The sequence below is a fragment of the Triturus cristatus genome, chromosome 12 (assembly GCF_964204655.1).
Source record: "Triturus cristatus chromosome 12, aTriCri1.1, whole genome shotgun sequence".
NCBI classification, from domain to species: domain Eukaryota; kingdom Metazoa; phylum Chordata; class Amphibia; order Caudata; family Salamandridae; genus Triturus; species Triturus cristatus.
The window spans coordinates 228,273,246-228,297,656 of NC_140595.1; the positions used below are offsets into that span (position 1 = coordinate 228,273,246).

General features: G+C 41.4%; 1 protein-coding gene across 1 annotated transcript in view; it reads left to right on the plus strand.

Moving 5' to 3' along the window:
* KCTD19 (potassium channel tetramerization domain containing 19) overlaps positions 1–24,411 on the plus strand; it is a 1,216,368-nt gene that overhangs the window by 176,911 nt on the left and 1,015,046 nt on the right. Inside the window, exon 3 of the mRNA XM_085637050.1 lies at positions 12,568–12,721. Within this exon, the coding sequence (XP_085493176.1) occupies positions 12,568–12,721 (154 nt within the window). The remainder of the gene's footprint in view (positions 1–12,567; positions 12,722–24,411) is intronic.

The window sequence follows — 24,411 nt, forward strand, 5'->3', positions numbered from 1 at the left end:
CTTTTGGGTGCACATTCAAGCTATTGATCACATGTCTAGCTGAGCATGATTTCTATTCATATTTCTATTTTCGTTAATGGGGTGTTTATATTTATGACCCTAGTGACATGCTCTCAAGAAATCGATTACTCAATATTTTTTTATTTATCAATCTACTTGCATGTACACTGTGATATTTAAACGCACAGTTTTACATCTCTCTGTTTTACAGGTTGCATGTTTTCAAAAATTCAATTTCTCAATTTTTCTCTATTTTTCAATTTGTTGCCTGGAAAGTTACTTTTGCATAGTTTGCATAGTTGACATTTACATGCGTGCAGTATTCCCTGTAGGGATTGCACATATCGATTTGTTTTCTCGATTATATCAATGTACATGCATCTGTGCAGTGTTCCTTGCTAGGGAATGTGTACCTCAATTCACTTATCAAGTTGCATGTATTCTGGTTGTATTACATTGTGTTTCTACTTCTCAACTATTCAATGTTTTTCAATGGTTGATCTTCTCAGGTTGACGATTTGGGGTTTATCCCTCTCAGTTTTTCAATGGAGTGTCTATCGAGCCGCACTTCTCTATTTTCAATGTGTAGCCCTTTTACGAGGTTGTCTCCATATGGGTTTTATCCCTCTCAAATGTTCAATAATTTTCAATTTTTTACCTTTTAGGTTGTTGATATGGGGGTTTATCTCTCTCTATTCTTCGATGTCTTCATTGGGGTTTTATTCCTCTCAAATTTCTCAATGTTACTTCAATCTAAATTATTTTAATGCTGTTTTACAGGGTGGTATGAATGATCTTTTGTTGTTCTTTCCTCTGCCCCTCTGTTTGCTATTTTATTTACTCATTGCCTCTCTCTTTTCATACCTTTTTCTTCCAGTGGGTGTGTCTGGAGTAGTTTTTGGTTACATCTTTCTATTCTCTTTCTCGTTGTTTCATTGGGAAGGTATGAAGGTTACTTATTTGTGTTCGTACCTTCTGTTCCTATTTGTATTAGTTGGAGAAGGGAAGAAGAGTACCTATTTATGGGTTCATACCTATCTATGTGTTCGTACCTTTCGGTTTTACTTCTCAAGTCTTTTTGTTTTATTTTATGCATTTTGCATTGTCTTGTGTTCTCAGAGAAGGAATGTGTCTGATCTTTTCTCTCTATTCCTTTTCTGTATTTTCTGCATACTGTGCATTGCCTTCTGTCGCATCTGTCTGGCCAGTGGGTGTGGTAGCAGTTAATGATCGGTACGCTTTCTCTTTCACAGTTTTTATGCTTCTCTGTTCATTGTTCTGTTGTGGAAGAAAAGGAGGTATGTTGTATCCTGCCTATTGTATATTTCTATGTATGCTTTTACCCACTTCATGACCTTCCAGTGGAATGCCTCTGCACTGTGATGTACAACGGAATGTTGGGTGTGGGTTGAAGATAAGCCACAGTTATGATGGGGCTGAGCTGCCTGCTGGCTGCTCCTGGTGGGGCTTATTCCAGGCTACTTAACAACTTACAATAAATCTTCATGAAATACCTCAACCAGTCTGGACTACATTACTACACTATTTTATTTCTAAAAAGTAGAATGTGATGAAGACACCTTGTCATGGAAAGTCTTCCCCGAGGCATGCATCCAAGTCTCGCACACCAGTGAGAGTGAAGGACCCGTGTTCTTCTATGAGGAGATAACCAGAAGCACAGCTTGTTGCCAGTCATCTTTCAAGCCTCATTATGCTGAAGCAGTTTGCTTTGCAGCACCGTGAAACCAGAGATTGGGAAGCGAGCACTGCGGGAGACATTTCCTCTTAAACTTGTGTAGCTCCAAATAATCGGCGCGCGTTATATTTTAAAGGGATAAAATATATTGGGTTACAATTTTTGTTCTCGGTGCAATCAAACCCCGCGTGGACGCCTTCCCCTGGACAGAGCCCCATTGAGAGAGGAGTTGAGCTCTGTCTGCGTGAGCACCCCGCACGAGAGTTGGGTCAGCGAGGTGGGTCAGGCCCGCGGCACGTGACATGGAGGGCATCGCTTACCTTGGGCTCCTTGTCAGGGCTCTGGAGGTCACTGTGCGACGAGGAAGTGGAGGACCCACCGTTGACCTGTGGGAGAAACGCAGCACATTTTAGAGTGAGTCCAAGAAGAGGCTCACAAGTAGGTGGACACACACACACACACACACACACACAAACTGGTCAATACTTGGTCATTTTAAACAAATTGGCATCAGGGCCTAGGCCCACAAAGGACACGGATTACTACCGGGTTCACCGTGAGGTTGGCTTCCGTTCCATCATCACTTCACAGGGCACTACGCAAGGAGCGCAGCCATTAGAAAACATTCAATGTGGGGGCTAGGCGTCAAAGTGGACATATCTGGGGGTTCATTCGGGGTACCAGTCTGTTTATGAGATGCAATGTTGACAGGACATTGAGTTTATCGAATGCGGTTACCGTGTTACGTTATATCCTAAACCTTGTCTGCTCGTGGCTGCTGCCCTGGGAGAGTTGCGAGCACAGAGAATAGCTCGCTTATGGCATCTGAATGATTAGTATTTTAGACACTAGGACATCTGCGGCTAACAAAGGCACAAAGCTGTAAAGTCATTAGTAACAGGATACTGGATGCCTGTAGACGCTGAGGGCATGTACAGTGTTTACCTAGCGGGATCGAGCAGCGGCAGGCACAATAATTGCTAACAGATGGCACCGCTGCTCGCTCCCGCAAGGTAAACACCGTACAAGCACGAGGGCTCATTGGAAACAGTGCAGAACATGCACAAGTTTCCAATAAAGCCCGGAGTGATTCCAAGAGGTCACTCCAATCAGCGCTTGCGCACTGCGTAAGCGAGACCTAAAAACCAACTACAATTTATAGAGTATCACTAAAAACTTGGTGACAAGTTGGGGAATGTACAGGCTTTCTTCTGGACATGCATCAGTTACCTCTTTGGCCACTGTTGTCGGGTGAGATGGGGGAAAGTGGGCAAGTTGGAGAACATCATCGAGGTGTGCAATTTCTTTTAGGTGGCTGAAGATGTGTGCCTGTGCAGGCCATGCATTTACCGGAGCTGTGCACGAGGTTGTTGTGCTCGTTGGCTATCTGAACAGTGCGTGAGGTAAGACGGCACGAGAGAGCAGTGTAGCATCCTCCGGTAAATAAAGTTGAGCATAAACAATGAAATGATATGGTGCTGTAAAGCTGGGTCTCAAACTTGTCTTTTTTAAGTGCTTTATTCTTATATGCTGGCACGGTACTCGCAGCAGATATCTGCGCCTCCATCCGGCTTCTTACGTCAACCCTCTCAGCCTCCTCACACAATCCATGCCCAACATTCCATCTTACATTCTACCCGCGTGCCCACTTTCCAGAGGCCCGGATAGGATATATCGCCACAGGTTCATTTATTCCAACCCCTGACAAGCATCTTTCCAACTCCATATCCCAGCAGATTGATTGATTGATTGATGTGAAACTTGTATAGCGCGGCTGTCGCCCTACGGGCATCCTGGCGCTTATGACTAAAGATCGGCGTTAGAAGGTGACAGAGGAGGATCATGGGGCCAGCCTGATACATACAATTCTAGAGCATAGAATAGAAGGAGAGAAGGGTTCTACAATTAACCCCATAACTACAGTTAAAGAAAACAACTACATTACTACATAATTCTCTCCTTTACACAAAACAAACAAAAAACAACTAATCACAATCAAACATTTCCAAATTCTTCGTTTTTTCTCCAATTCTTCCTTTTGAAGTTTTTATTACTTTAGTTTCATTCATATTTATATCTAGTGTATCAGTACTAGTCAAAGGTTGTAAATCCTCGGAGATCTCTTCTAATGTCCTTTTGGCAACATAAACAACAGGTTCTTCACACACAGCACATTCATAAGCATCATTACCCTTGTTAAGACAATTATCCAGGGATAAATCCAGAACGTCTAACCACCCAAAATGTCCAGCATTAACCACACAATCTTCCCCATTTCCATTTCCATTTCTAACATGGGCTAGGCAGCTGGAATGCCATACTTCACATTGTGCAATAAAGCTGTATTGTTCATCACCTTAACAACTTTCTTAGGTTCGCTAAATCTGCTCTTACCTTTTGCAGTCTTCACATGTACCCATTGCCCCTCACATATATTTGCTTTTTTAATGCCATGTTTGGAATCTTAATACAATTTGTTTTTTCTTTGGGATTCTACCAGGCCTCTTCACTTCTTCAATGTCACACTCAACCATTCCACTTCTTTTCATTCAACCAGGATTCACTTTGGAATGAGGAATTCTACCTCTCTTTAATGAAAATGGGCTTTTGCCAACAACGCCATGAATCATACTCCTGTAAGCCCAAGCCATTTTCTTTATTTCATCGTTCTATGATATGCCACCTTTATTAGCAAGTGCAAAACACGTTTGATACTACGGTTCACACTCTCAACAATACCATTCCCACTAGGATGATATAAAGCAGTTGAAGAGGCCTGGTAGAATCCCAAAGAAAAAACAAATTGTATTAAGATTCCAAACATGGCATTGTTGAATCCCAGATGCCATAAAGTCATTCTTCTTCTCAGATTACTTAAATTGCACCCCATTACCAGAAAGGATGATAGCTGGAAATCCTGCGCCTAAACATATTTCATCCAAAAACAAAATTACTGTCCTTGTATTGATAACTTTTACAATAAAGACCTCCAACGATCTTGAAAAACTATACACTAGAACTAAGATATATTTACATAAGTCATCTTGCCAGGTGATGGGTCCTATGATATCCAATACAATTACTTCTCACAGTAGCTTTGGACAACCTAAAGAGCCTAATGGTGGGTTTAACGTTTTAAGAGTTTTCTCAGACGTCTCACACGTGACATACAATCTAACAAATCTTTCAATGTCCGTGTCCACCTTGGGCCACCAGTGTAACTCCTCAAGCCGGTGTTTAGTGTGTGTGATGCCTGAATGATCTTCATGAGACAAATTAATAATCTTTTCTCTTAAATTCTTAGCAGGAATCCCCTTGTCTCCATGTAGAACTAACAAATCACACACACTTAATTTCGTCTGAATTTCCCAAAACATCTGTATTCATCCCTCAACAACTTTTTTCCATGCCACTCCATCCATCCACAATCCATTTGGTCACTTCAAGTAAAACTTTGTCAGTACTTTCAGCTTCGACCCATTTTTCCTTGCTAAAACTATCCTTGTATCCAATCAGTGACACATTTGCAACAGAGAATTCGTTCCAAGGACTATTGTCTACTTCTGTCAAGGGTAAGGACATTCTACTGAAAAAATCAGCAGTAAAATGTTTTACTCCAGGAACATACTGAATGTCATAAATAAAATCTTGTAGCCTCATGGAAAGACTTGCAATCCTTGCCGTAGCATTAATCAAACCCTCAGTAGCTAAAAGTTTGCTAAGTGGTTTGTGACCACAGCACAGTGTATATTTCGTGCCCCACAAGAATTCTCTGAAATGTTCTAGCATCTGCACACACACCAAAGTTTCTCATTCGTTTAATGAGTATCTTTCCTCAAAAGGAGTGAGTGAACGAGATGCAAAAGTAATCACAACTTCTTTATTGTTATCATCCAGTTGTGTGAGGACACTGCCTAATCCTTTAATGTTAGCATCGGAGATAACAATGGTACAAGCAAGAGGATCAAAACCTTGCAAATTTGGTGCTCTGCCAATAGCGTTCTTAATTTCCTCAAATGATTACTGACAGGAATCACTCCAAACAAATTGTACCTTGTTCTTAAGTAAAGATCTCATAGCATAGGTTTTTTCAGAGAACTTCTCTGCAAATTTTGTATAAAATTCTGCTAGACCTAAAAAAGGATCTAAGATCATCCTTAGATTTAGGTGCAGGAGCATCAATGATAGCTTTTACTAAACTGGCTTTATGTCTAATACCAGAAGCACTGATCTCATGACCTAAATAGGTAACTTTCCTTTCTGCGAATTTACATTTTGAAATTTCTGCCGTCACACCTTGACGGAATCCATAATCAATATGTCATCCTGAAAGAGAATGACACCCTGCCTACTACCAAATAATTCCGACATCAATCTTTGAAAAACTACTGCTGCAGACGCTAAACCAAAAGACATGCGGTGAAACTGAAACCAACCAAATGGTGTGCAAAAGGCTGTAAATTTCCTGCTAGAAGGATGCAGATAGATCTGGTGATATGAAGAAGAAAGGTCAATTGTAGAAAACCTTTTTGCATTTCTAGTTAAGGAGAGCATTTCGTCAATCCTGGTTAAAGGAAATTAGCCCACTATGATATTATAGTTTAAATACCTAAATTCAATGCTCAGCCTAATCTTGCCATTGGCTTATCTTGCAATAACTACAGGTGAGACCCTATGTGAAGCTTCAATAGGTTTGATAATATGTGCTTTCTGCAATTTTTTTACTCTTTCTTGACCTCAACCCTAACTATCAAAGGGACATGACGTACGTTGTGGATCTTGGAGACAGTAAGATCTGTGCTGTAAAAATTCATACAGCAAATGCCACCCTACTGGCTATTATGGTGATGCACACACCTTGGCATGTCATTGCTTGGAGATCACGTTAAATCTACGGTGACACGCACACCGCCTGAAGTGTGTGTGTTTCAGCAATTTCTTCTCATACCACATACAACAATTTCCACGTTAACACACGCTCCTGCCTCCACTTTAACTATTCATCAGGTACTTCCAGGCTTTTTAACTGTCAGCTGGCATTGTTGCCTGCACTGCTAACGGATAGAGGAAGTGTGTTGCATTTCGTCATACCAGCTGTATTAAATCAAGGAACTGTGTAGGTATAGAATGTTGTGTGCGCACCTATTTGGTGGTGTTACATTTTTTTCCCCCCTTTTAGAGTGTCCTGTGTTGGAGATTAGTTGCTCTCCTTTTGAGGAAGCTAAGAAGAAACTTTCATAGGAAAAATATTGATCCTTGTGTACAGTGTGACTTGAGTGTAGTGCATCATCTGTGCCCAAGCGTTTTAACTTACCCCACCCTTACCCTTTTTACAGTGTCTAAGGGAGCCCCAAATGAAGTGGCCTTAATGGAAGGAATATTTCTTAAATTATATTTTTGCCATCGTGGAGGAAGGGTCAGTGACATTTTTGGCTTCCAGGAAGAAGAAAATTGTTTTGCACAGACTGGGTCCGGAAGGGTTGAGAGTTTTTACCAAATGGAGAAGAGGCTAGAATGGGGGGAGCAAGATGTTTTTCAGAAATCGTTTGTGCTGCAATTGATAGGTTCAGTCTCTTTCAGAAGAAACAAGAAAATCCAAACCTGTGGAAAGATTACATATCGGTTCTTAAAAAGTTGGATATTTCTTGTAAGTTTGTCACCTTGCATGAGGACTTTATACGTGACCAGATTATTATGCACACTAACGATTCTAATTTAAAAGACAGGCTGTGGGTTAGTGGTGATTCCTCTCTTAAAGATATAATAACTGTCAGGAACTGTGGTGCCTGTGCCCCTGGCGCGCCAACGTGGGCAGCATCAAGACGATGCTTATGCAGAAAGAGCCCTGTATTAGGAGACAGTCAATGGTGGAAATGCTGTAATAGACATGGACGGAAGCCATTCCAAGATAACCACTGCAGTTACAGGGAATTCGGGCTGGCTGTTCTCACAAGATCTGTGGAGTAGGAACATTTAAACACCTGTAAGACGCTGAGCCAGCTTCTACTATTGTGAATTGAACTTGGCATTTAGTTTGTGCATGGTGTATGAGGAGTTTAGTCTTCAGCTTGGCGGAGGCTCCGCGCACACTCCAGAAGATTAGTTGGGATTTCTCTCCTGTATTAGTGTCAGCTAAATTGCGGTGGGGTTTGTTTTCATTTTCTCTGTAGCACATTTCAGCCCACTTTTGGATTACATATTGCAGCATGCTAGTGTTCTGGAAGTTTCTTCGGATGCATTAAGTTGGGAGTCTAGTTTTTGCTTTCTTTGTACGCCTATTTTATGTTGACTAGTGGAGGTTTGGAGCTGTTGCTCGGTATCCTGTTTTTTGGTGTTGGTGTACAGTTCTATCATAGCAAGAGTTATGAGTGTTGTGAAGTAGTCAGGACATCACTCATTACATTTGCTTATCATATGGTTTGCTAGTGATTGAAACATTTTCAAATATTCTGTTTTGGTCAATCGTAGAATTTAATAGTTGTACAGAAATATGCATGCTTAATTACCAACAATGATAACTTTATCATGATGTAGCGTGTATGGTGCCTGTGTGAATTTTCACATGAACATATGCTAAACATATTTACATTATGTTATCCTTGGAAAAAACCTCTCTCAGGGAATCAATTTATATCTGACATCACTGTTCTTTTCCACTGCACATATTGGGCATATATTTAACCAAAGTGTAGTGTTTTTTGTTTATGCTTTTTATTGATCAGTGGATACCTTTTTAATTTATCGATCTTCCTCCCAGTTGTACCTGCCCTGCATCCCTTCCCCCGTGTAACCACTCTAGAGATCTGCGGATAAGATATATTCGGAGCCGGATGTGCTGGAAGGTTGGCTTTTGAGGGGCACTGTTCCTGAGGATCTTGGGGTACCGACAATTGCTTTGGTTTAAAAAGTGAGCTTTTTAAGAGATGTGCTAAAGCAGCTACTAATTGTGTGACTACCTCATCTGATCTTAAAGAGCAAGTAGTGGTGTGTAAAGTTTCTGATGTGCCCAGCAAAAAAATTAAAGAAGGTGATGGTGCAAAAAGGAAGTTAAGGGGGCCATACAAGGATCAGATTTTAAGTTGTGTAGGTGTTGCAGTAAGAATCACCTGTCAAAAAATAAGAACTGTCCCACACTTAAAGCAAAATTTCAATTTTGTGGTGTGATTGCGCACTATGCCAAAGTATGCAGGAAGAGAAGTAAGATGACTCAAAGTCTAAAACTGTCTGAACAGTGAGGTGATGATTATGGAAATGAGATTGAAGATGTGTTATGTGTGGGTTGTCCTGTTCTAAACCTAGATATGACACTCAAAAATCAAGTTATTTTGTTATAAGAATCGGAACAGGCACTCTTGTGAGGAAATTGAAAGGTGATTTCCTGGAAGTGTTTTTCATCCAAGTTGGTAAACTAAGCAACTCTGTACACAAAATAGTTCTAAAGGATGCAGCAAAGCCTGTTAGTCAAAAGGTAAGGAACATTCTGTTGAGCGTAGGGATGAGTTAATTTGATATGCTGGAAAAGAAAGGCATCAAAGAAACTACAGAGAGTGCGGAGTGGTTTGTCCCTTTAGTTGTTGACAGGAAGGTCAAATGGGAAGCTGAGATCATGCATTAATCTTAGGGAACTGAACAAGAACATCATCATAGACAAATTTCCATTGCCAAGGATTTCTAAATTACTAGCAAGAACCATGTGTGCCATGGGGTTTTCCATGATTGACCTAGCTTTGGTCTAACACCAGGTGATATTACATGCAGAAAGCTGGGATTTGGCTGCTTTCATTACACCCATGGGATGTTTCGCTTTATTAGGATGCCATTTGGGTTGGCATCTGTAGCAGTGGCCTTCTAGAGATTGATGCACAAACTTATGAAGGATCTTTCATCTGTAGTATACTTCCAGGACGATATTCTGGGCTTGGGGGAAAAGTAAAGATGATCATGATTGTAATTTAAATAAAGTGTTGTAGAAACTCAGGGAGTATGGGGTAACAGCCGAACTGGACAAATGAGAATTATGCTGACAGTCTGTTACTTACTTGGGACAGAAGATCAGTGGCAAAAGAATCTTCCCAAAGAGGAAGATTATAGAAGCTATTAGGGATGCAACTGCCCCTACATGCAAGGATGAGGTAAGATCTTTTATAGGTCTTTCTGAAATTCATGAAAAATTTGTAAAACGTTTTGGCTGTAAGACGTACAATATTCATCAATTATTGAAAGTTCGGCAGGGTTTTGTATTGAATGACACAATGCAGACAGAATTTGAAGGAATTAAGAATGACATTTGTGATGCTCTACCTTTGCATTGGTTCGATTCAAAGGTTCGCACTATTTTGACAACGGATGCTAGTGGGAAAGGATTAGGTGCTGTTTTGACCTAGACTTCAAGTGAGGGAGTTGAGAACACTGTTGTTTTTGTGTTCTGAGTACTTACACCACCTGAAGAAAGGTATTTTGTTATAGTGTTATAGAACGGGAGATGCTTACATGTGTATGGGCCATGACTAAATTTAGGCAATTCTTATGGGGCATGGGATTCACATTATGCACTGAGCACAAACATATAGCTTAAGGCTCTAACCACTGAGGGTTCGGCTAAAGCTCTGTCCTTCATTACCTGGATATCATTACGTTTGTTGGACTGTGCATATCAGGTGGAATATTTGCCAGGAAGAAAGAACAAAGTGGTAGACTATCGTAGTAGGTCACCGTTTTATGGAGTGACTGAGAAAGCTAGTGAATGGGAGGATTACAGTGTGGATTGTGAAATGGTAGCCATTTCTAAGGTTGAATGGAAAGCTGGGTATGAGAAAGATATGGATTTGGACAACATATTTGGATATCTGTTACAAGGCTGGCCAGACAAAGAGGAAGTTTCTGAGGAATCTAAAAAATGATTCTGGGTTTATTTTCAGGGGTGGCAAAGTTGTTTCTCAGAAGAATCTCCATCAAAGGATTATGGGGTTGATGCATGAATTGCCTTTGGGGATTGTGAAGTCCAAACTGAGAGTTAAAAGTTCCTACTGGTGGCTTGGAATTGATACAGGCGCAGAGAAGTTTGTTAGGGATTGCGAACATTGTATGAATACTGACAAGACTCAGACTGTATTGAGATCATCACTGGGCCTTAGTGAGATTGCAGCAAACCTTTGTGAGGTTTTAACCATTGATATTCCGAGGCTAATTCTAATGAAGGAAGGTATTGCCAAAAATGTTATAGTGCTACTTTACACATATTTTAAGTAGCCGGAGTTGAATTATTGTGAAAGTGTGGATGCAGCATGTGTAGCCGCATTCTTGGAGTAAGTTTTCCTTAGGGAAGGTATTCGTAAGTCACTTTTGAGTGATAATGGTCCACAATTCATGGCTGAAAAGTTCACCAGTTTTCTTTATAGGAATGGCATCAGGGAGAAAAAGACTCCAGTGTACTACCCCCCACCTGCCAGCAATGGTGCCATTGAGAGATTCAGCAGAGTGATCATGGTTTATATTCAAGCGGTCTTAAACAAGGGGAAAAACTGGGAGTTGAAACTGGACTGATCAGTGTGTGCATACTGTATCACTACTACTGTTACAGGATATAGTCCATTTAAGATTTTTTGGGGACGGGATCCGTTTACTAAAACCAATGTTGTGCAGATGTCTAATGGAGGTCTGAGTAAGGGTTCAAGGAGAATTTAGAAGATGCTCGCCTGACTTACAAAACGTTTATGACTAAAAACATAATATGAAGTATGTCACTCTGAGGGAGGGTGGAGGGGTGCAGGTTAAGCTGGATAAATGCGTGCAAAAGGGTGGAAGTCACTTTTCTGAACCATTACAAGTGAGTAAGGTGTACACATGTTCAGCCAAGCTCAGCAATGGTAAGGTCTGGCATTTTAGCAAACTCTCTAAATGTAATAAAATTCTATGCTGGAACGTTGGGGAGGTAAGAGCATCTGGAGCGTCTCTGTGGGAAGATGAGGGGAATATTGAGCCCAGCAATTCTGAAGCAAAGGGAGACTACAGTTATTTTTCTGACTCAATCTCAGGCAGCTATGGCTGAGTCTCCTGTGGGTGGCGGAGCATGCATCATAGTGATGGGAAGAATCAAGGGCACATCTCAGGTTCTCAAGCTGATGGGGTGAAGGTTACAAGTTCTGGTAGAACCATCACACTGCCAACAAAATTGAAAGATTTTGTAGTTGGTTGGGTGTAGGTTCTACTCTTCAACTCTTGTTCCCTGTATAATGTATGTCTCCATCCTTCATTCTGAGTACTGCTTGCAATTTAAAGTTTTAAGGTCCTTATTGTTATGTTACCTGCAGTATGTGTACCACTATTTTGTTAATTGTTAAAGGAGAAATGTTTGTGGTGTTGCTAAGTTGCTGTCATGGGGAGCAATGGTCATTGTAGTCATAGTAGATGACGTGTTCATTCTGTGTGAGAATGTTATGACGGAGGGAGACAGTTAGAGCTGACTTCGTGGGTGGTGAAGGACGTGCTAGCCTGCTCCCCCCTCAGTCTTGGAATAAACTACTTATTAAAGCCAATTATGATTTCTAGAGTATCACTACAAGCATTTGCGGTCTTTTTTTCAAAAACATGGGCTCTTCACATGTAGCTGTTATAGTTAGAAGTTAAGTAAAATGTGGGCTGTGACTGTAAATAGGTCTGTCTCAGCTTCTAGAAATGAATCTACTGGATAGATAATGACTGAGTTGGAGCCAATCAAAATACAGCATTGTGGTGCTGTACAGCTGATTTACATTAGAAATGATCAAATTACACTTGTTTTACTTTCAAACTTTGTTTTTTATAATTGCACCTTCCTCAGTATGAAAGTCCATGGATTGCACCAATAAATAATGGGACATTTATTCCACTAGGCTTTAGACAACTTGAAGGAAGGGAAACACAATTTACGTGTACGACCGACTGCTGATGTTCCAGTGGCTGAAAGGGCATCTATGAACTATTGGAAAACACGTAAATGTAAGAACAGACCATCAGAGTTTCCCATTAAAAGTCCAGCATATACAGGTACTGTACATATAAGCTCAAACATGCTAGTGAAATATTTATTTTGATATGCCTATCCATTGCATTTGTGAATCCTTCAGTTCCGACATAACACAAAAATAAAGCTTTTCATGAACATGTACATTTGGAAAAATATATCCCCTTGATCTCTATACTTTAGCTTCTATTCCGAATGTACAATTCTTTTATTTGTGATACTTTAAAATGTAACATAACTTTAAAAAAAAAAAGTTTAATTAATGGTATAAGCTTGAGTGTGTGTATCTATCTATCTATCTATCTATCTATCTATCTATCTATCTATCTATCTATCTATCTATCTATCTATCTATCTATCTATCTATCTATCTATCTATCTATCTATCTATCTATCTATCTATCTATCTATATACACACATATTTATATATATGCATATATATATATGTATATATATATCTATATATACATATATATATATATATATATATATATATATATATATATATATCCTCGAACTTTACAATTTGTAAAGAATGGGGTTGCACTTATGGGTGTGTTATGAATCCTTTATTATCATTTCATGATTAGTTCAGACAATCAAATCCTTGTGATGCCCCAACTGGTTTCAGTCTCACAGAAACCTTGGCCATGGGTATGTGATCATCGGCTTCAGAGCCTAATAAAAGCATCATAGATGTTATTCCCTTCCTGTTTTAGTCTCTAGGCATTGTGAGAGATGTAGCGTATAAGTGTTAATAGTGCAATTTTAATGTGTTCCATTCTTTATAACACTTCAGGGAATCAACAGTAAACACAAACTCTGTATGTTCCAATGGACTACATTAAGTAAGTTAATTTGTTAACAAACGTTATTCTACATCTTCACACATTCAATCGAGATGTGAATTTTGCAACTAGTTCCCTCTGGTGGGTTTAGCTTTTTATGTCTCCATGAACATAGGGGAACCCATTCTAAACAGACTGCCCATTTAAAATTGAGTGTCCATTTTGTTAAATTATTATTCAGTTGCCCAGACATTAGTGTCATATCTTTATTAATGGGTCAGATCTTGGGATTCCCCACATTTTACCCTCAGGTGGGTTGTGGATTACATGTTGGGGCTGTCCACATACTACCCTCTAGTGGGTCTTATCAATCTCTAATTAAAGCCCACTGTATTATATAGTCTCAATATTTTGGACTCTCGATTCATTTACTCCGATAAGAAATTCAATAACTGAATTATCTATTACATTGTCATAATATCCACCAATTTGTTTTTTGGCACGACCAAATTAGAATCCTTAGTGTCTCACATACCAATATAAGTGTACTTGTGAATGTGCAGTTAGTGATTCAAATTGATACACCCCAAAAGGAATAGGATGGAGTAGGAGAAGAGGAACCAGATGAGAAGAGGAAAACAAAAAAACTGAAAAAGAAAAATTTGGAACAACAACCAGAAGTATGAAACAGATGGAAATCTAGATGAGGCACAACAAGATCTGGTTGTCATTAATTTATCAAAAAGACAAATGAAAGAATCTAAGGTCTCACTTTTGAGACGTGGACTCAATTTCTGCCAAGTTAGCCACATGGATCTGGCACAAACAAGTATCAACCTATATAAGTATATCAGGAAAATAAAATTAGCTAAAACATTTGCGGAAAACAGCTAAATAAAGAACATCAAAAATAGTGGAAAAGCCAACAATGGACTTGATTGTAGAGAATGTAGCTGGCCTGCAGACACTGATCGATTTAGAAGATGAAGGAGGGAATCAGGAAATTGCAAATTTCATCAGTCAGTGTCCACAAATTGGGGCAGGTATTAGTGGAAAGAAACCAAAGTCATATTACTATCCACAATTACCACCTGGGAATAAAATCAATGTCTTTCACGAGGCAATAATACAAGATCTTTACAAATTGAAAAAAGAAAAACATGTCAACAATCTAACATCTCAAGAAAAGAAATCTCTTTAAGAATTACAGCAAGATGAGTCAATAGATATTAAAACGGCAGACAAGGGTGGAAATATATTAATCATGGATAAAAAGGAATATGTGAAAGAAGCTCATTCTCAATTAAAGAACAGTCAATACTATGAGTAAATAAAAGAAAATCGAAATCCAAACTATAAATTGGATTTAGATGAAAAACTTAAAATTTGGATAAAGATTAATTTAATAGATGAAGAGGAACAAAAATACCTAACAGTCAGCCATCCAGACACCGCAACGATTTACTTCCTACAAAAAATTCACAAGCATCCAACCAAATCACCGGGAAGACCGATAATATCAGCCAAATAGTCCCTGCTGGAACCCATTGCAAACTATATTGATTGTTTCCTTATGCCTTATGTTCAAAACTTTAAATCCTATTTGAAAGATACAAGGGACCTATTAAGACACCTACAAGAGATTCCATGGCAGGAAACGTTTAGGCTCATCACAATGGATGTGATTTCATTACACACAAACATTGAAAATGAAATCGGTTTAAATGCTTGTAAACACTTTTTACACAAAATAAACATACAATTCTCCTATCATAATGTAATGGTATTGGAAATTATTAAACTCTGCCTGACACAAAACACATTCCTGTTTGAAAATGAGCTGTACAAACATGTGAAGGGGACAGCCATGGGTTTTTCATTTAGCCAAAGTTGTGCATGCCTCACCATGGGTTGGTGGGAACGACGGTTGGCATGGTAACCTGAAAATGATCAATATGTAAATAAGACCATATTGTTGCTAAGATATATGATGATTTATTATTTATCTGGGATGAAACTGATGAAGAATTTGCTCAATATTTTAAAATTCTGAATTCAACAAGAGCAAATTTAGAATTCATGTTCGAGATAAGTCGCTCAAAAGTAACTTTCCTGGACACAGAAATATATATCAAAGGCACCAAAATCCACACCACCCTTCACAGAAAAGAAACTGCTACTAATGCAGTTTTACATGCTGAAAGTTTTCATCAATCAGCTTTAATAAACAGCATCCCATAAGGAGAATTCCTAAGGATTCGCAGATTATGCTCTCAAGATAAAGCATTGGCAAAACAGACAGAAGAGACAACTCGGAGATCCAAAACAAGAGGTTACAAGCAGCACATAATTGAATCGGGTTTAAACAAGATGCTAAATAAATCCAGGATTGACATGCTAAAGGAAAAGGATCATAGCAAAATCAGAAAACCAATGTGATATGCTATAATAACGACATTTTCAACAGAGGCAAAGGGAATTGTAAAGATCTTAAGAAAGAACTGGAAAACATTACAATTGGATGAAACAGTTGCTAAATTAATGGGTAATCATCCTAACATTACCTTTTGAACGGCAAGAAATTTGAAGGACAATCTGATGCACAGTCATTTTTGACAAAAGAAGAAAACAACCAATTGGCTAAAACAAACTGGATTTTTTAAATGCAACAATTGCAAGGCATGCCAAATGGCCTTAATCAGTGATGTCATTGACCATGTCAAGAGGGATGTAATATGTGAGGTCATACGCAGCACATTGCGGGGCCATGAGTTATAGCTAGCTCAGGTAAGTATAATGGCTGAATTTCTCTGGTATTGTATGAGTACAATCCGACCCTAACTATAACGTCCCTGTAACCTTTGGTTTTGTGTTAAATTTATAAGGTTTTTTAAATGCTAATTCCTAACCTTAAGGTCCCTGTGACCTTTGTTGTTTTTAGTGAATTTCTAAGGTTTTTTAATGAGCAGTCACGTTTGCAGAGTGGTGGAGAAAGAGGGCTGGGCCTCCGACCAGCTCTCAGGAATTCTGCTGTGTAGGACTTACAGGTGGTAACAGGAGGGCTCCTTGGCCCCCAAGGTCCCTCTGGAGCCAAAGGGGACTTTATTGCCCAACTAGTAGTGCGTCGTGAGGCACGTTTGCAGGGTGGTGGAGAAAGGGGGTGTGGCCTCTGACAACTTCTCAGCAATCCTGCTGTGTGGGACTTAAAGGAGGTAATAGGAAGGGTAGTTGGCCCCCAATGACGTCCTTGGGGACCAACTACCCCTTCTATTACCTCCAGCTAGTACCATATAGGAGGATTGCTGAGATCTGATAGCAGGCCATGCTCCCTTACTCCCCACATGACAAACGCACCTCCTGACAAACTACTAGTAAGGGGATGAAGACCCATTGGCTATTGAGGGTCCTTGGGGGCCAACTACCCCTCCTGTTACCTCCAGCAAGTCCCACACAGTGGGCTTCCTGAAAGGATTTGGGTGGCCACACCCTCTTTCTCCACTCTGCAAATACACCTCCTGGGGCACCACTATTTGGGGGATGAAGTCCCCTTGTCTACCGAGGTTCCTTGGGGGGCAACTAGCCCTCCCGTTACCTCTGGTAAAACTCACACAGATGGATTGCTGAGAGTTGTTAAGAGGCCACGCCCCTTTTCTCTACCACTCTGCAAGGCGCCTCCTGGCGCACTGTTGCTTGGGGGATGAAGTCCACTTTAGTCCTAAGTCCCTCAGGAGGCACGGGGACCTCACCCCCCACCAGCAGTGCGTGGAGAAGCCTGTTTGAAGAGAGGTGGAGAAAGGTGAGTGGCCTCGGACCCCCTCTCAGCAATCCCACTATGTGGAACTTACTGGAGGTAACAGGAGGTCTTGTTGGCCCCTAAGGACCTTCAGCAGCCAAGGGGACTTCATCCCCCACTCAGCAGCACCCCAGAAAGCGCATTTGAAGAGTGGTGGGGAAAGGGGGCAGTAATTTGCCAGCAGTTTTTTTCCTATTTTTTTTTTTAGGAAGGGGGCCGCGTGGTCCCCTTCCCTGAACCATTTTGGGCCCCGGGTACCCCATCCACTGGGCCTGGTCAATTTTTTATAATGCTGAAAAAAAGAAATTATATATATATATATATATTTCTTCTTTTTAAAGGGAGGGGGACCGCGCCGTCCCCTCCCAAAGCCTATTATGGCCTGGCGACCCCATGGCACGGGGCCAGGCCTTTTCATTTTTTTTTTTTTAAATAACAGAAGGGGCCACGTGGCCCCGCTACCCTGGGCCAATTTTGGCCCCAGGGACCCCGTCCCCCAAGGCCAGGCCATAACCTTTTATTAAAAGTAAAAATGGGTAGAGGGGCCTACACTGCCCCCCTACCCGGGCTGATATTACCCCGACGACCCTATCCCCCTGGGGCATGACCTCTTGTTGGGGACCATGGGGTGAGCCCTAATGCCCCCGCAGTCCCTGCCGGCTCCCTGCCTCCTGCGGGAACCGGCATTCCTTTTGCAACCATGCAGCTCCCCCTACCCAAAAGCAATTCTGCTCGGCTTCATGGAAGCAAGAGCATTTTCACTGCTCTCGCTTGCACAAAGCAATGTTTACTATGGCCACAGCAAACTGCAATGTCCTAGAGGTAGGCACCCCGGGACATTGCCCTGGGGGGTGGCAGTCCCCAGGGCCATGCAGGGCTCCTGGAGGTGGGACCCCCTCCCGTTATCTGTATAGCCCCAGGCAGGTTGGGGTTACCAGGGACGGAGGTCCACAACAGACCCCCGTCTTAACCTCATTTGTGCCCCAGGGAGTCTGCAGTCCCCAGGGCTTCATGAGGTGCTGGAGCCCCCATGTGTTATTTTAGATCTAGCCTGGAGGTGGTGGACCCTGAGTCTGAGGGGAGCCGCATCCCCCTGCATTTTAGTATTCGAGCCCCTGGGAGGTGGCGTTATTCTGGGTTGCCCACACATTAAATATAGCCCTGGGGAGGTGGTGGTCCCCAGGGCTGCGGGGGGCGCGTGGCCCCGCATTTCAGTAAATTAGCTCCAGGGAGGAGGGGATCCTCGGGGCAGCAGGGGGGGGGGTCTGCTTGGCAAAAGTGGGCTTACCCCTTATATTTTGGAAATAATTTTTATGGCTGGGCAGAATTTTAATCATTCCGATGTCATTTCAGTATGTTGTGTCATGTAATTTCCACATAATTATCGAGATTACACAATCTCGTCAAGTTGCATAACAGCCTTTCAGTTTGGGGAAAATAATATCGCTTGAAGCACTAAAATGACTGGATATGGATGAATGTGATTGTCTTCTTGTGACCACAATCAGAACGCTAACCTACAAATTCGAACTTGAGAGGGACTTCATTATCTCAAGTGGTTGGCACTATCAATTAGGGTAGATTTTTACCAGAGTGGCCGGAAAATCAACACAAAATGCATTTGCGATTGGATATTTTACCTAGTGGACAATTTGGTTATTTCTTTTTACAGTGAAACACTTTTTTTCATAGGAAGGAAGTGCCACAGAGAATAGGAGGCTACTGTACATACAGTAGCAACTTACTCTTCCTGCCCCAGCGACTGTTTCCTCTGCCTTTTCAGCCCTTCGTCACTTTGGATTTGCATTTTGGAGGGAAAGCCTAATTCTCACATTCTCTGCAATTTTTGCTTCATGCATACTATTGGAATAGGAAATAGCAAATAAGTTCAATGGAACACTTTGGGAAAATAGTTAGTTGTTTTAAGGAGGCAGGCACAAGTATGTCTGTTCTGTGTTTTATTTTGTATTTTGTATCCCTTTTGTTGGTGAATGGCCTGTTGAGAGTGGCAACTAGGCCATGTGTCATTAACTTTTTTTGAAGGAAAATGTTCACACATTTCTTGGATGGTAGAGACCTGTAGTTGAATATACTATTTCTCCATTTTCTTGTGTATTTTTGTGAATTTTATACTGTTGTGTTTATCATTTTACTGTGATCTTTCTTTTTCTGTGTGGTCCCTAGTCTGCCTTGCTTTATTTTGAATGTTTTGCTCACATTCAATCTGCTGCTGGTGTGCTATATATATATTTGAAAATTTAGGGGCTTGTGGATGGCCTTGGATTAAAGGCAAAATGCAGATTCTTTTTTGTCGGCATCTGTCTGTTGGTAGCCAGAGTCGAAGAGGTTTCTAGAGTCTAGGCCAATGTAGCCAGACATCGTCCTTTGTTCTCAGCTGCCGTCATATGTGTGCCATGGTTGATATGTGGTATTTTGCTTTTTTCTGAAACATGTCAAAGTAATTAAGAGGGATAATTGGTATTGCCTTGGGCTGTTTGTGGTTGCGGAATTGTAACGTAAATTTCATTTGTGTTTTTGGTATTGCAGATTTGGTGGTGGTAGATAAAGAACAGTTCCATTTGTGTGCCCCTACATATTTTGAGTAAATAATATGTATCTTTGCAATCCTTTCTCTGCAATGCTACAAGATGTTTTTTTGGGGGCAGGGTAGGGCAACTGTGTTATTTTTTCTCCATGTTTCCTTCTTTGCTGGCCATCCGGCGGAGGCTATTTTGTGTAACCATTGTGTGTTTGCTACAGGCAGGCATACGTTCTTTGTTACATATGGTTTATTCTTTACTGGCCATGTGGCACTGGCCATTTTGTGTAGCCAATAAGAGTGAGTGTGTGTGTGTGTGTGTGTGTGTGTGTGTGTGTGTGTGTGTGTGTAGGTGTGTGTGTGTGTGTGTGTGTGTGTGTGTGTGTGTATGGGTATGTATGTGTGTGTGTGTGTGTGTGTGTGCGTGTGTGTGTGTGTGTGTGTGTGGTGGCCATTTCTTTCTCTACGCCTCCTTCCTTGCTAGCCATATGGATACCACCATTTTGTGATGCCAATGAGAGTATGTATGAGTGTGAATGGTTGCCATTTTGTCTTTGTTTTAGATACCTCCTTCTTCAGTGGCCAGGTGGTGGATAAACTAGCTCCCACCATTTTGAGCAGCCAGTGTATGTTTCAATTCTATAATTTCACTTTCAAAGCCATTTTCTAGGGAACATTGATAGAAGAGGCCCATGACATATTTGTTTTCATTTTTCCTGATATATTAATTTGCACTTGTGGCTTATTGTAGTTCAGTGTCGTTTTTTATTTATTTATTCAATGTTTGCATGCCTCCTCTTGCCTCCCATAGAGTCACACTGGTCCCTGAAGGGACACCAGCATTATTTTAATCATGTATTTGATTTTGCTTGCCAGATCATTGCATCCCATAGTGGCCCCATAGGCTGTGGAGTGATTTTGTGACTTTTTATTTGGTTGCGTGCAGGTGCTCAAGACATAACATACAGTTCTGAGATGGAGATAGGTCTGTGAAATAGCTGACAGTGACACCTGAGTCCTCCTCTGCTAAGTCCTTCTCGTTGTGGTAATTGTCAACTACTAGTGCTAAGAAAATGGCCCCAAAGAAGGAGCATCCTCCTAAAGAAAGTGGTCATTGGCATAAGCCCTCATCCTCATCCAGGAAATTTGATGTACCTGCCACACCCTCCTCTGGGCAGGAAGGGGCTGAGAGGAGGACCACTCCTGTATCAACTGTACTACCACCAAAGCATAAGCCCATGTCTCTTAGCTCTGTAGTGTCTGCTGTGATGGAGAGTAGTGAATCAGATATAGAATTATCTCAGCAGCAAACTGAATCATCACAGGAAAGTCAACAAGAGTAGCCACAGCCAGCAACAGGCCTTCCAGAAGTAGGAGCAAAACAGGAGGTTGGACTTCTTGCTGAGCAAGATGTGTTGAAATGCTCTTTCCCCAGTGGCTCCACAATCTCCAGAAAGGCAAAGAATGAGCACTGCCCCATCTTCTCCATGCCCCCTTCTGATGATATGGACAAGGATTGGACCCCGACCAAGTCTAACACCCTCCATGAGAAGCACTGGAAAAGGAAGGTTCTTGAAAGCCTTGTAAGTGAGGCAGGAGATGATAAGCCACTGATTGTCAGTGTGGAGAGTGGCATAGTGTAAGTAAAGCTCATCTCTATTTAACCTGCTCAGAGGCATGTGGGTTCACCAGCACCACCTGCGTCCATATTTGCAGGATCCCTGAAATCTTCAGCAAAACCAGACGTTTCTTTTAGACTGCTTGTGAACCTGAAATCCCTGAAGAAATATGTCAAGGTGGAACCATTGGAAATGATCACTCTTCAGTCTGTCATGCCACTGATCAAAAGAGTCTGCCTCTTGGCGACACTGGATCTGGAGGATGCATACTTCCATATTCCATTCCACCCTCTAAGTCAACAATTCCTGAGGATTGCTGTTGAATGTCGACATTACCAGTTTCAAGTCCTACCTTTCGACTTATCAACAGCTCCATGGACCTTCACAAATGTATTGGCCCCTGTGGTGGGCTTATTACAGCATGAAGGTTTTTCCATCTTTCCATTTGTGGATGACTGGTTGATTTCTGCTCCCTCTCTGCAGCAGGCCAAGTAAGTGATGACGTCATCTACCAGTCTTCTCCAGCAGATTGGTTTCAAGGTGAAACTCCTGAAATCTCACCTGGAACTGGTGCAATAGATTCAATTTATAGAAGCGATCTTCTATACCAAGAAAGGGGCTGTTTTTCTCCCACTGACCAGAATCACCTCCTTACAGTCAACCCTACAATCTCTGCTGTCCCAGAGGGAACCTTCTGTCAGGTACTGGTTGAGAGTCCAAGGCTTAATGTTGGTCCCATAGGCTTGGTTATACCTCAAGTCACTGGTGAGCTACCTTTTGGGTCACTGAACTCCAGACTCTGTCAATTTCGAGGTCTTGGTACCTGTGTATTTTGCAGTTTTCCAAGCGTTGCAATGGTGGCTGGATACATCAAACTTGGAGAAGGGAATTCCATCCGAAGTCCCTTTACTTGTCCAACTTATGACACACTCCAGCTTGTGGAGTTGGGGAGCAACCCTGGGGGATTTCAAGTGCAAAGAGCAATGGGCATAGGAGGACAGGGTCCATTCCTCCAACTGGAGTGAACTGGCGGCAGCATAGAAGGCAGTCAAAGTTTTTCATCCCCATTTGAAAGTCAAGAACTTGAGAGGTTATCTGAATTGGCAGGGTGTACCATAAGTCCTCTTCTAAACAATTTGGCAAATCAGATGTGTTTGGGCAGAGAAACATCTGATTTCGATGTAGGTTTCTACATTTCATGCAGACAGTCTGAGCCTCAATATTCTATCCCCTGTGGGGTACCATCTGTCTTAGTCACTATTTTTTCTGATTTGTCAGATATTGATGGACCCCTGAATAGATCTGTTTGCTTCTACTTACAGTGCAATGCCTGCAGTCTTCTGCACAGAAATTAATTGTCAGCACACCTGGGTGGTAAATGCCTTACGGTTTCCCTGGCACCAGTGTCTGTTATAGGCCTTACCTACAATTCCCCTCCTCCTTAGTGTTTTTACCAAAGATTTGGGAGGAGAGGCTATCAGTGATATTGATAGCCCCCTTCCAGGTACCAGTGGTTTCCACTTCTGTTGACACAATCCAAGGGTTGGTATCTCAGACTTCCAGTATCTCCCCCTCCTCTCCAGTGCCGGCTTTTGCAATTGTTACACTTTCAGAAACCTAACCTAGTGGCCAGGCGCTTGAGAGGTTAGTTTTTGAGGATGCTGTGTGTTCTTCACAAGTGGCAGAAGATATCCAGTTGTCTAGAAAGAAATCAATCCTTTCTTCATTAAAAAAGAGATGGAGTTTTTTTGGCACATGGTGTTATTTGAGAGGGTTTGATCCAGTTATAATGCATTCTTTTCAAAGTCTTGAGTTCTTGAAAGTGGGTTTCCTTAAGAATCTGTCCCCAGCGACAATGGTAGTCCAGTGGTCAGCTATTAAAGCCTTTAGGTGTTCTGAGGGTGATCTAGAGAAAGTTAGACCATTGGCTCTTCCATTATTAAAGGGTTTTCGTTTGTGTAGACCTGTCACTCAGCCCGTTTTTCCCACTTGGGATTTTCCTACAGTGCTGACGGGTTGCAGCTTCCTCCGTTAGAACCTTTGGAAGAGGCAAATCTCATTAGGGTATCAGTGAAAACATATTTTTTACTAGCAATACCATCTGCCAGAAGCCTTGGTGAGCTGATTTCCCTGGTTTTTCTTTTCCCTTTTTACAGATTCTTCCAGCTAGACTAGTGCTTAGGCCTGATCCAAAGATTATTCCCGAAGTAAATTTGATATTTCATTTGCAGCAGGAGATGATCAGCTTCTTTCCCTGTTAGATGACAAATGATCTTTATTGATTTACCTACAACGTACAGATATATTCAGGTTATCCAATTCAATTTTTATCTCTTTTGGCAGTGTGAATAGAGGTAAAAAGATATCCGGCAATTCTAAGCAGATAAATGTGTCAGGCTATTTGCCAGGCTTACAAATCGTGGGATCAGGTCCTCCATTCTGTAGTTCAAGGTCATTCAACAAGATCAGTTTCTACCTGTTGGGGAGAGGTAGGTGTTGTTCCTATTCAGGAAATTTGTAGGGCAGCCACATAGGAATTCTATCCTTGGCCAATTCTTGTTCTGATGTGGTTAAGGCAGCATTGGAGTGATTGTTGTGATTAATAAAGTTTACATGAGCATTCCAGAGATGGTATAAAATGTGCACTTCTTTGCTTGTGATTTCTTCACTATGGGACGAGGAGGTTGTATGAGGGAGCAATGAGATCATTACTTACCGGTAAACTTCTTTACTCCAATTAAGGTCCTCCTGGTCTGAGTCAAGCTCCCTCCCCCCTATCAGTTTCACAACTATCTAAACTTGTTACTTACAGATCTATGGAAGGGAGCAGGAGACTTCAAGGGGAACACAAAAATTAAATAAGCATTGGTAAAGCCAATAGTTCTCAAAAATGCCTGAGCTATTGGCCTTGTCAATGTGAATAACATGTTCTCTAGCAGCCCATCTGCTGTTCAGCAGGGCTAAAAGTTACTG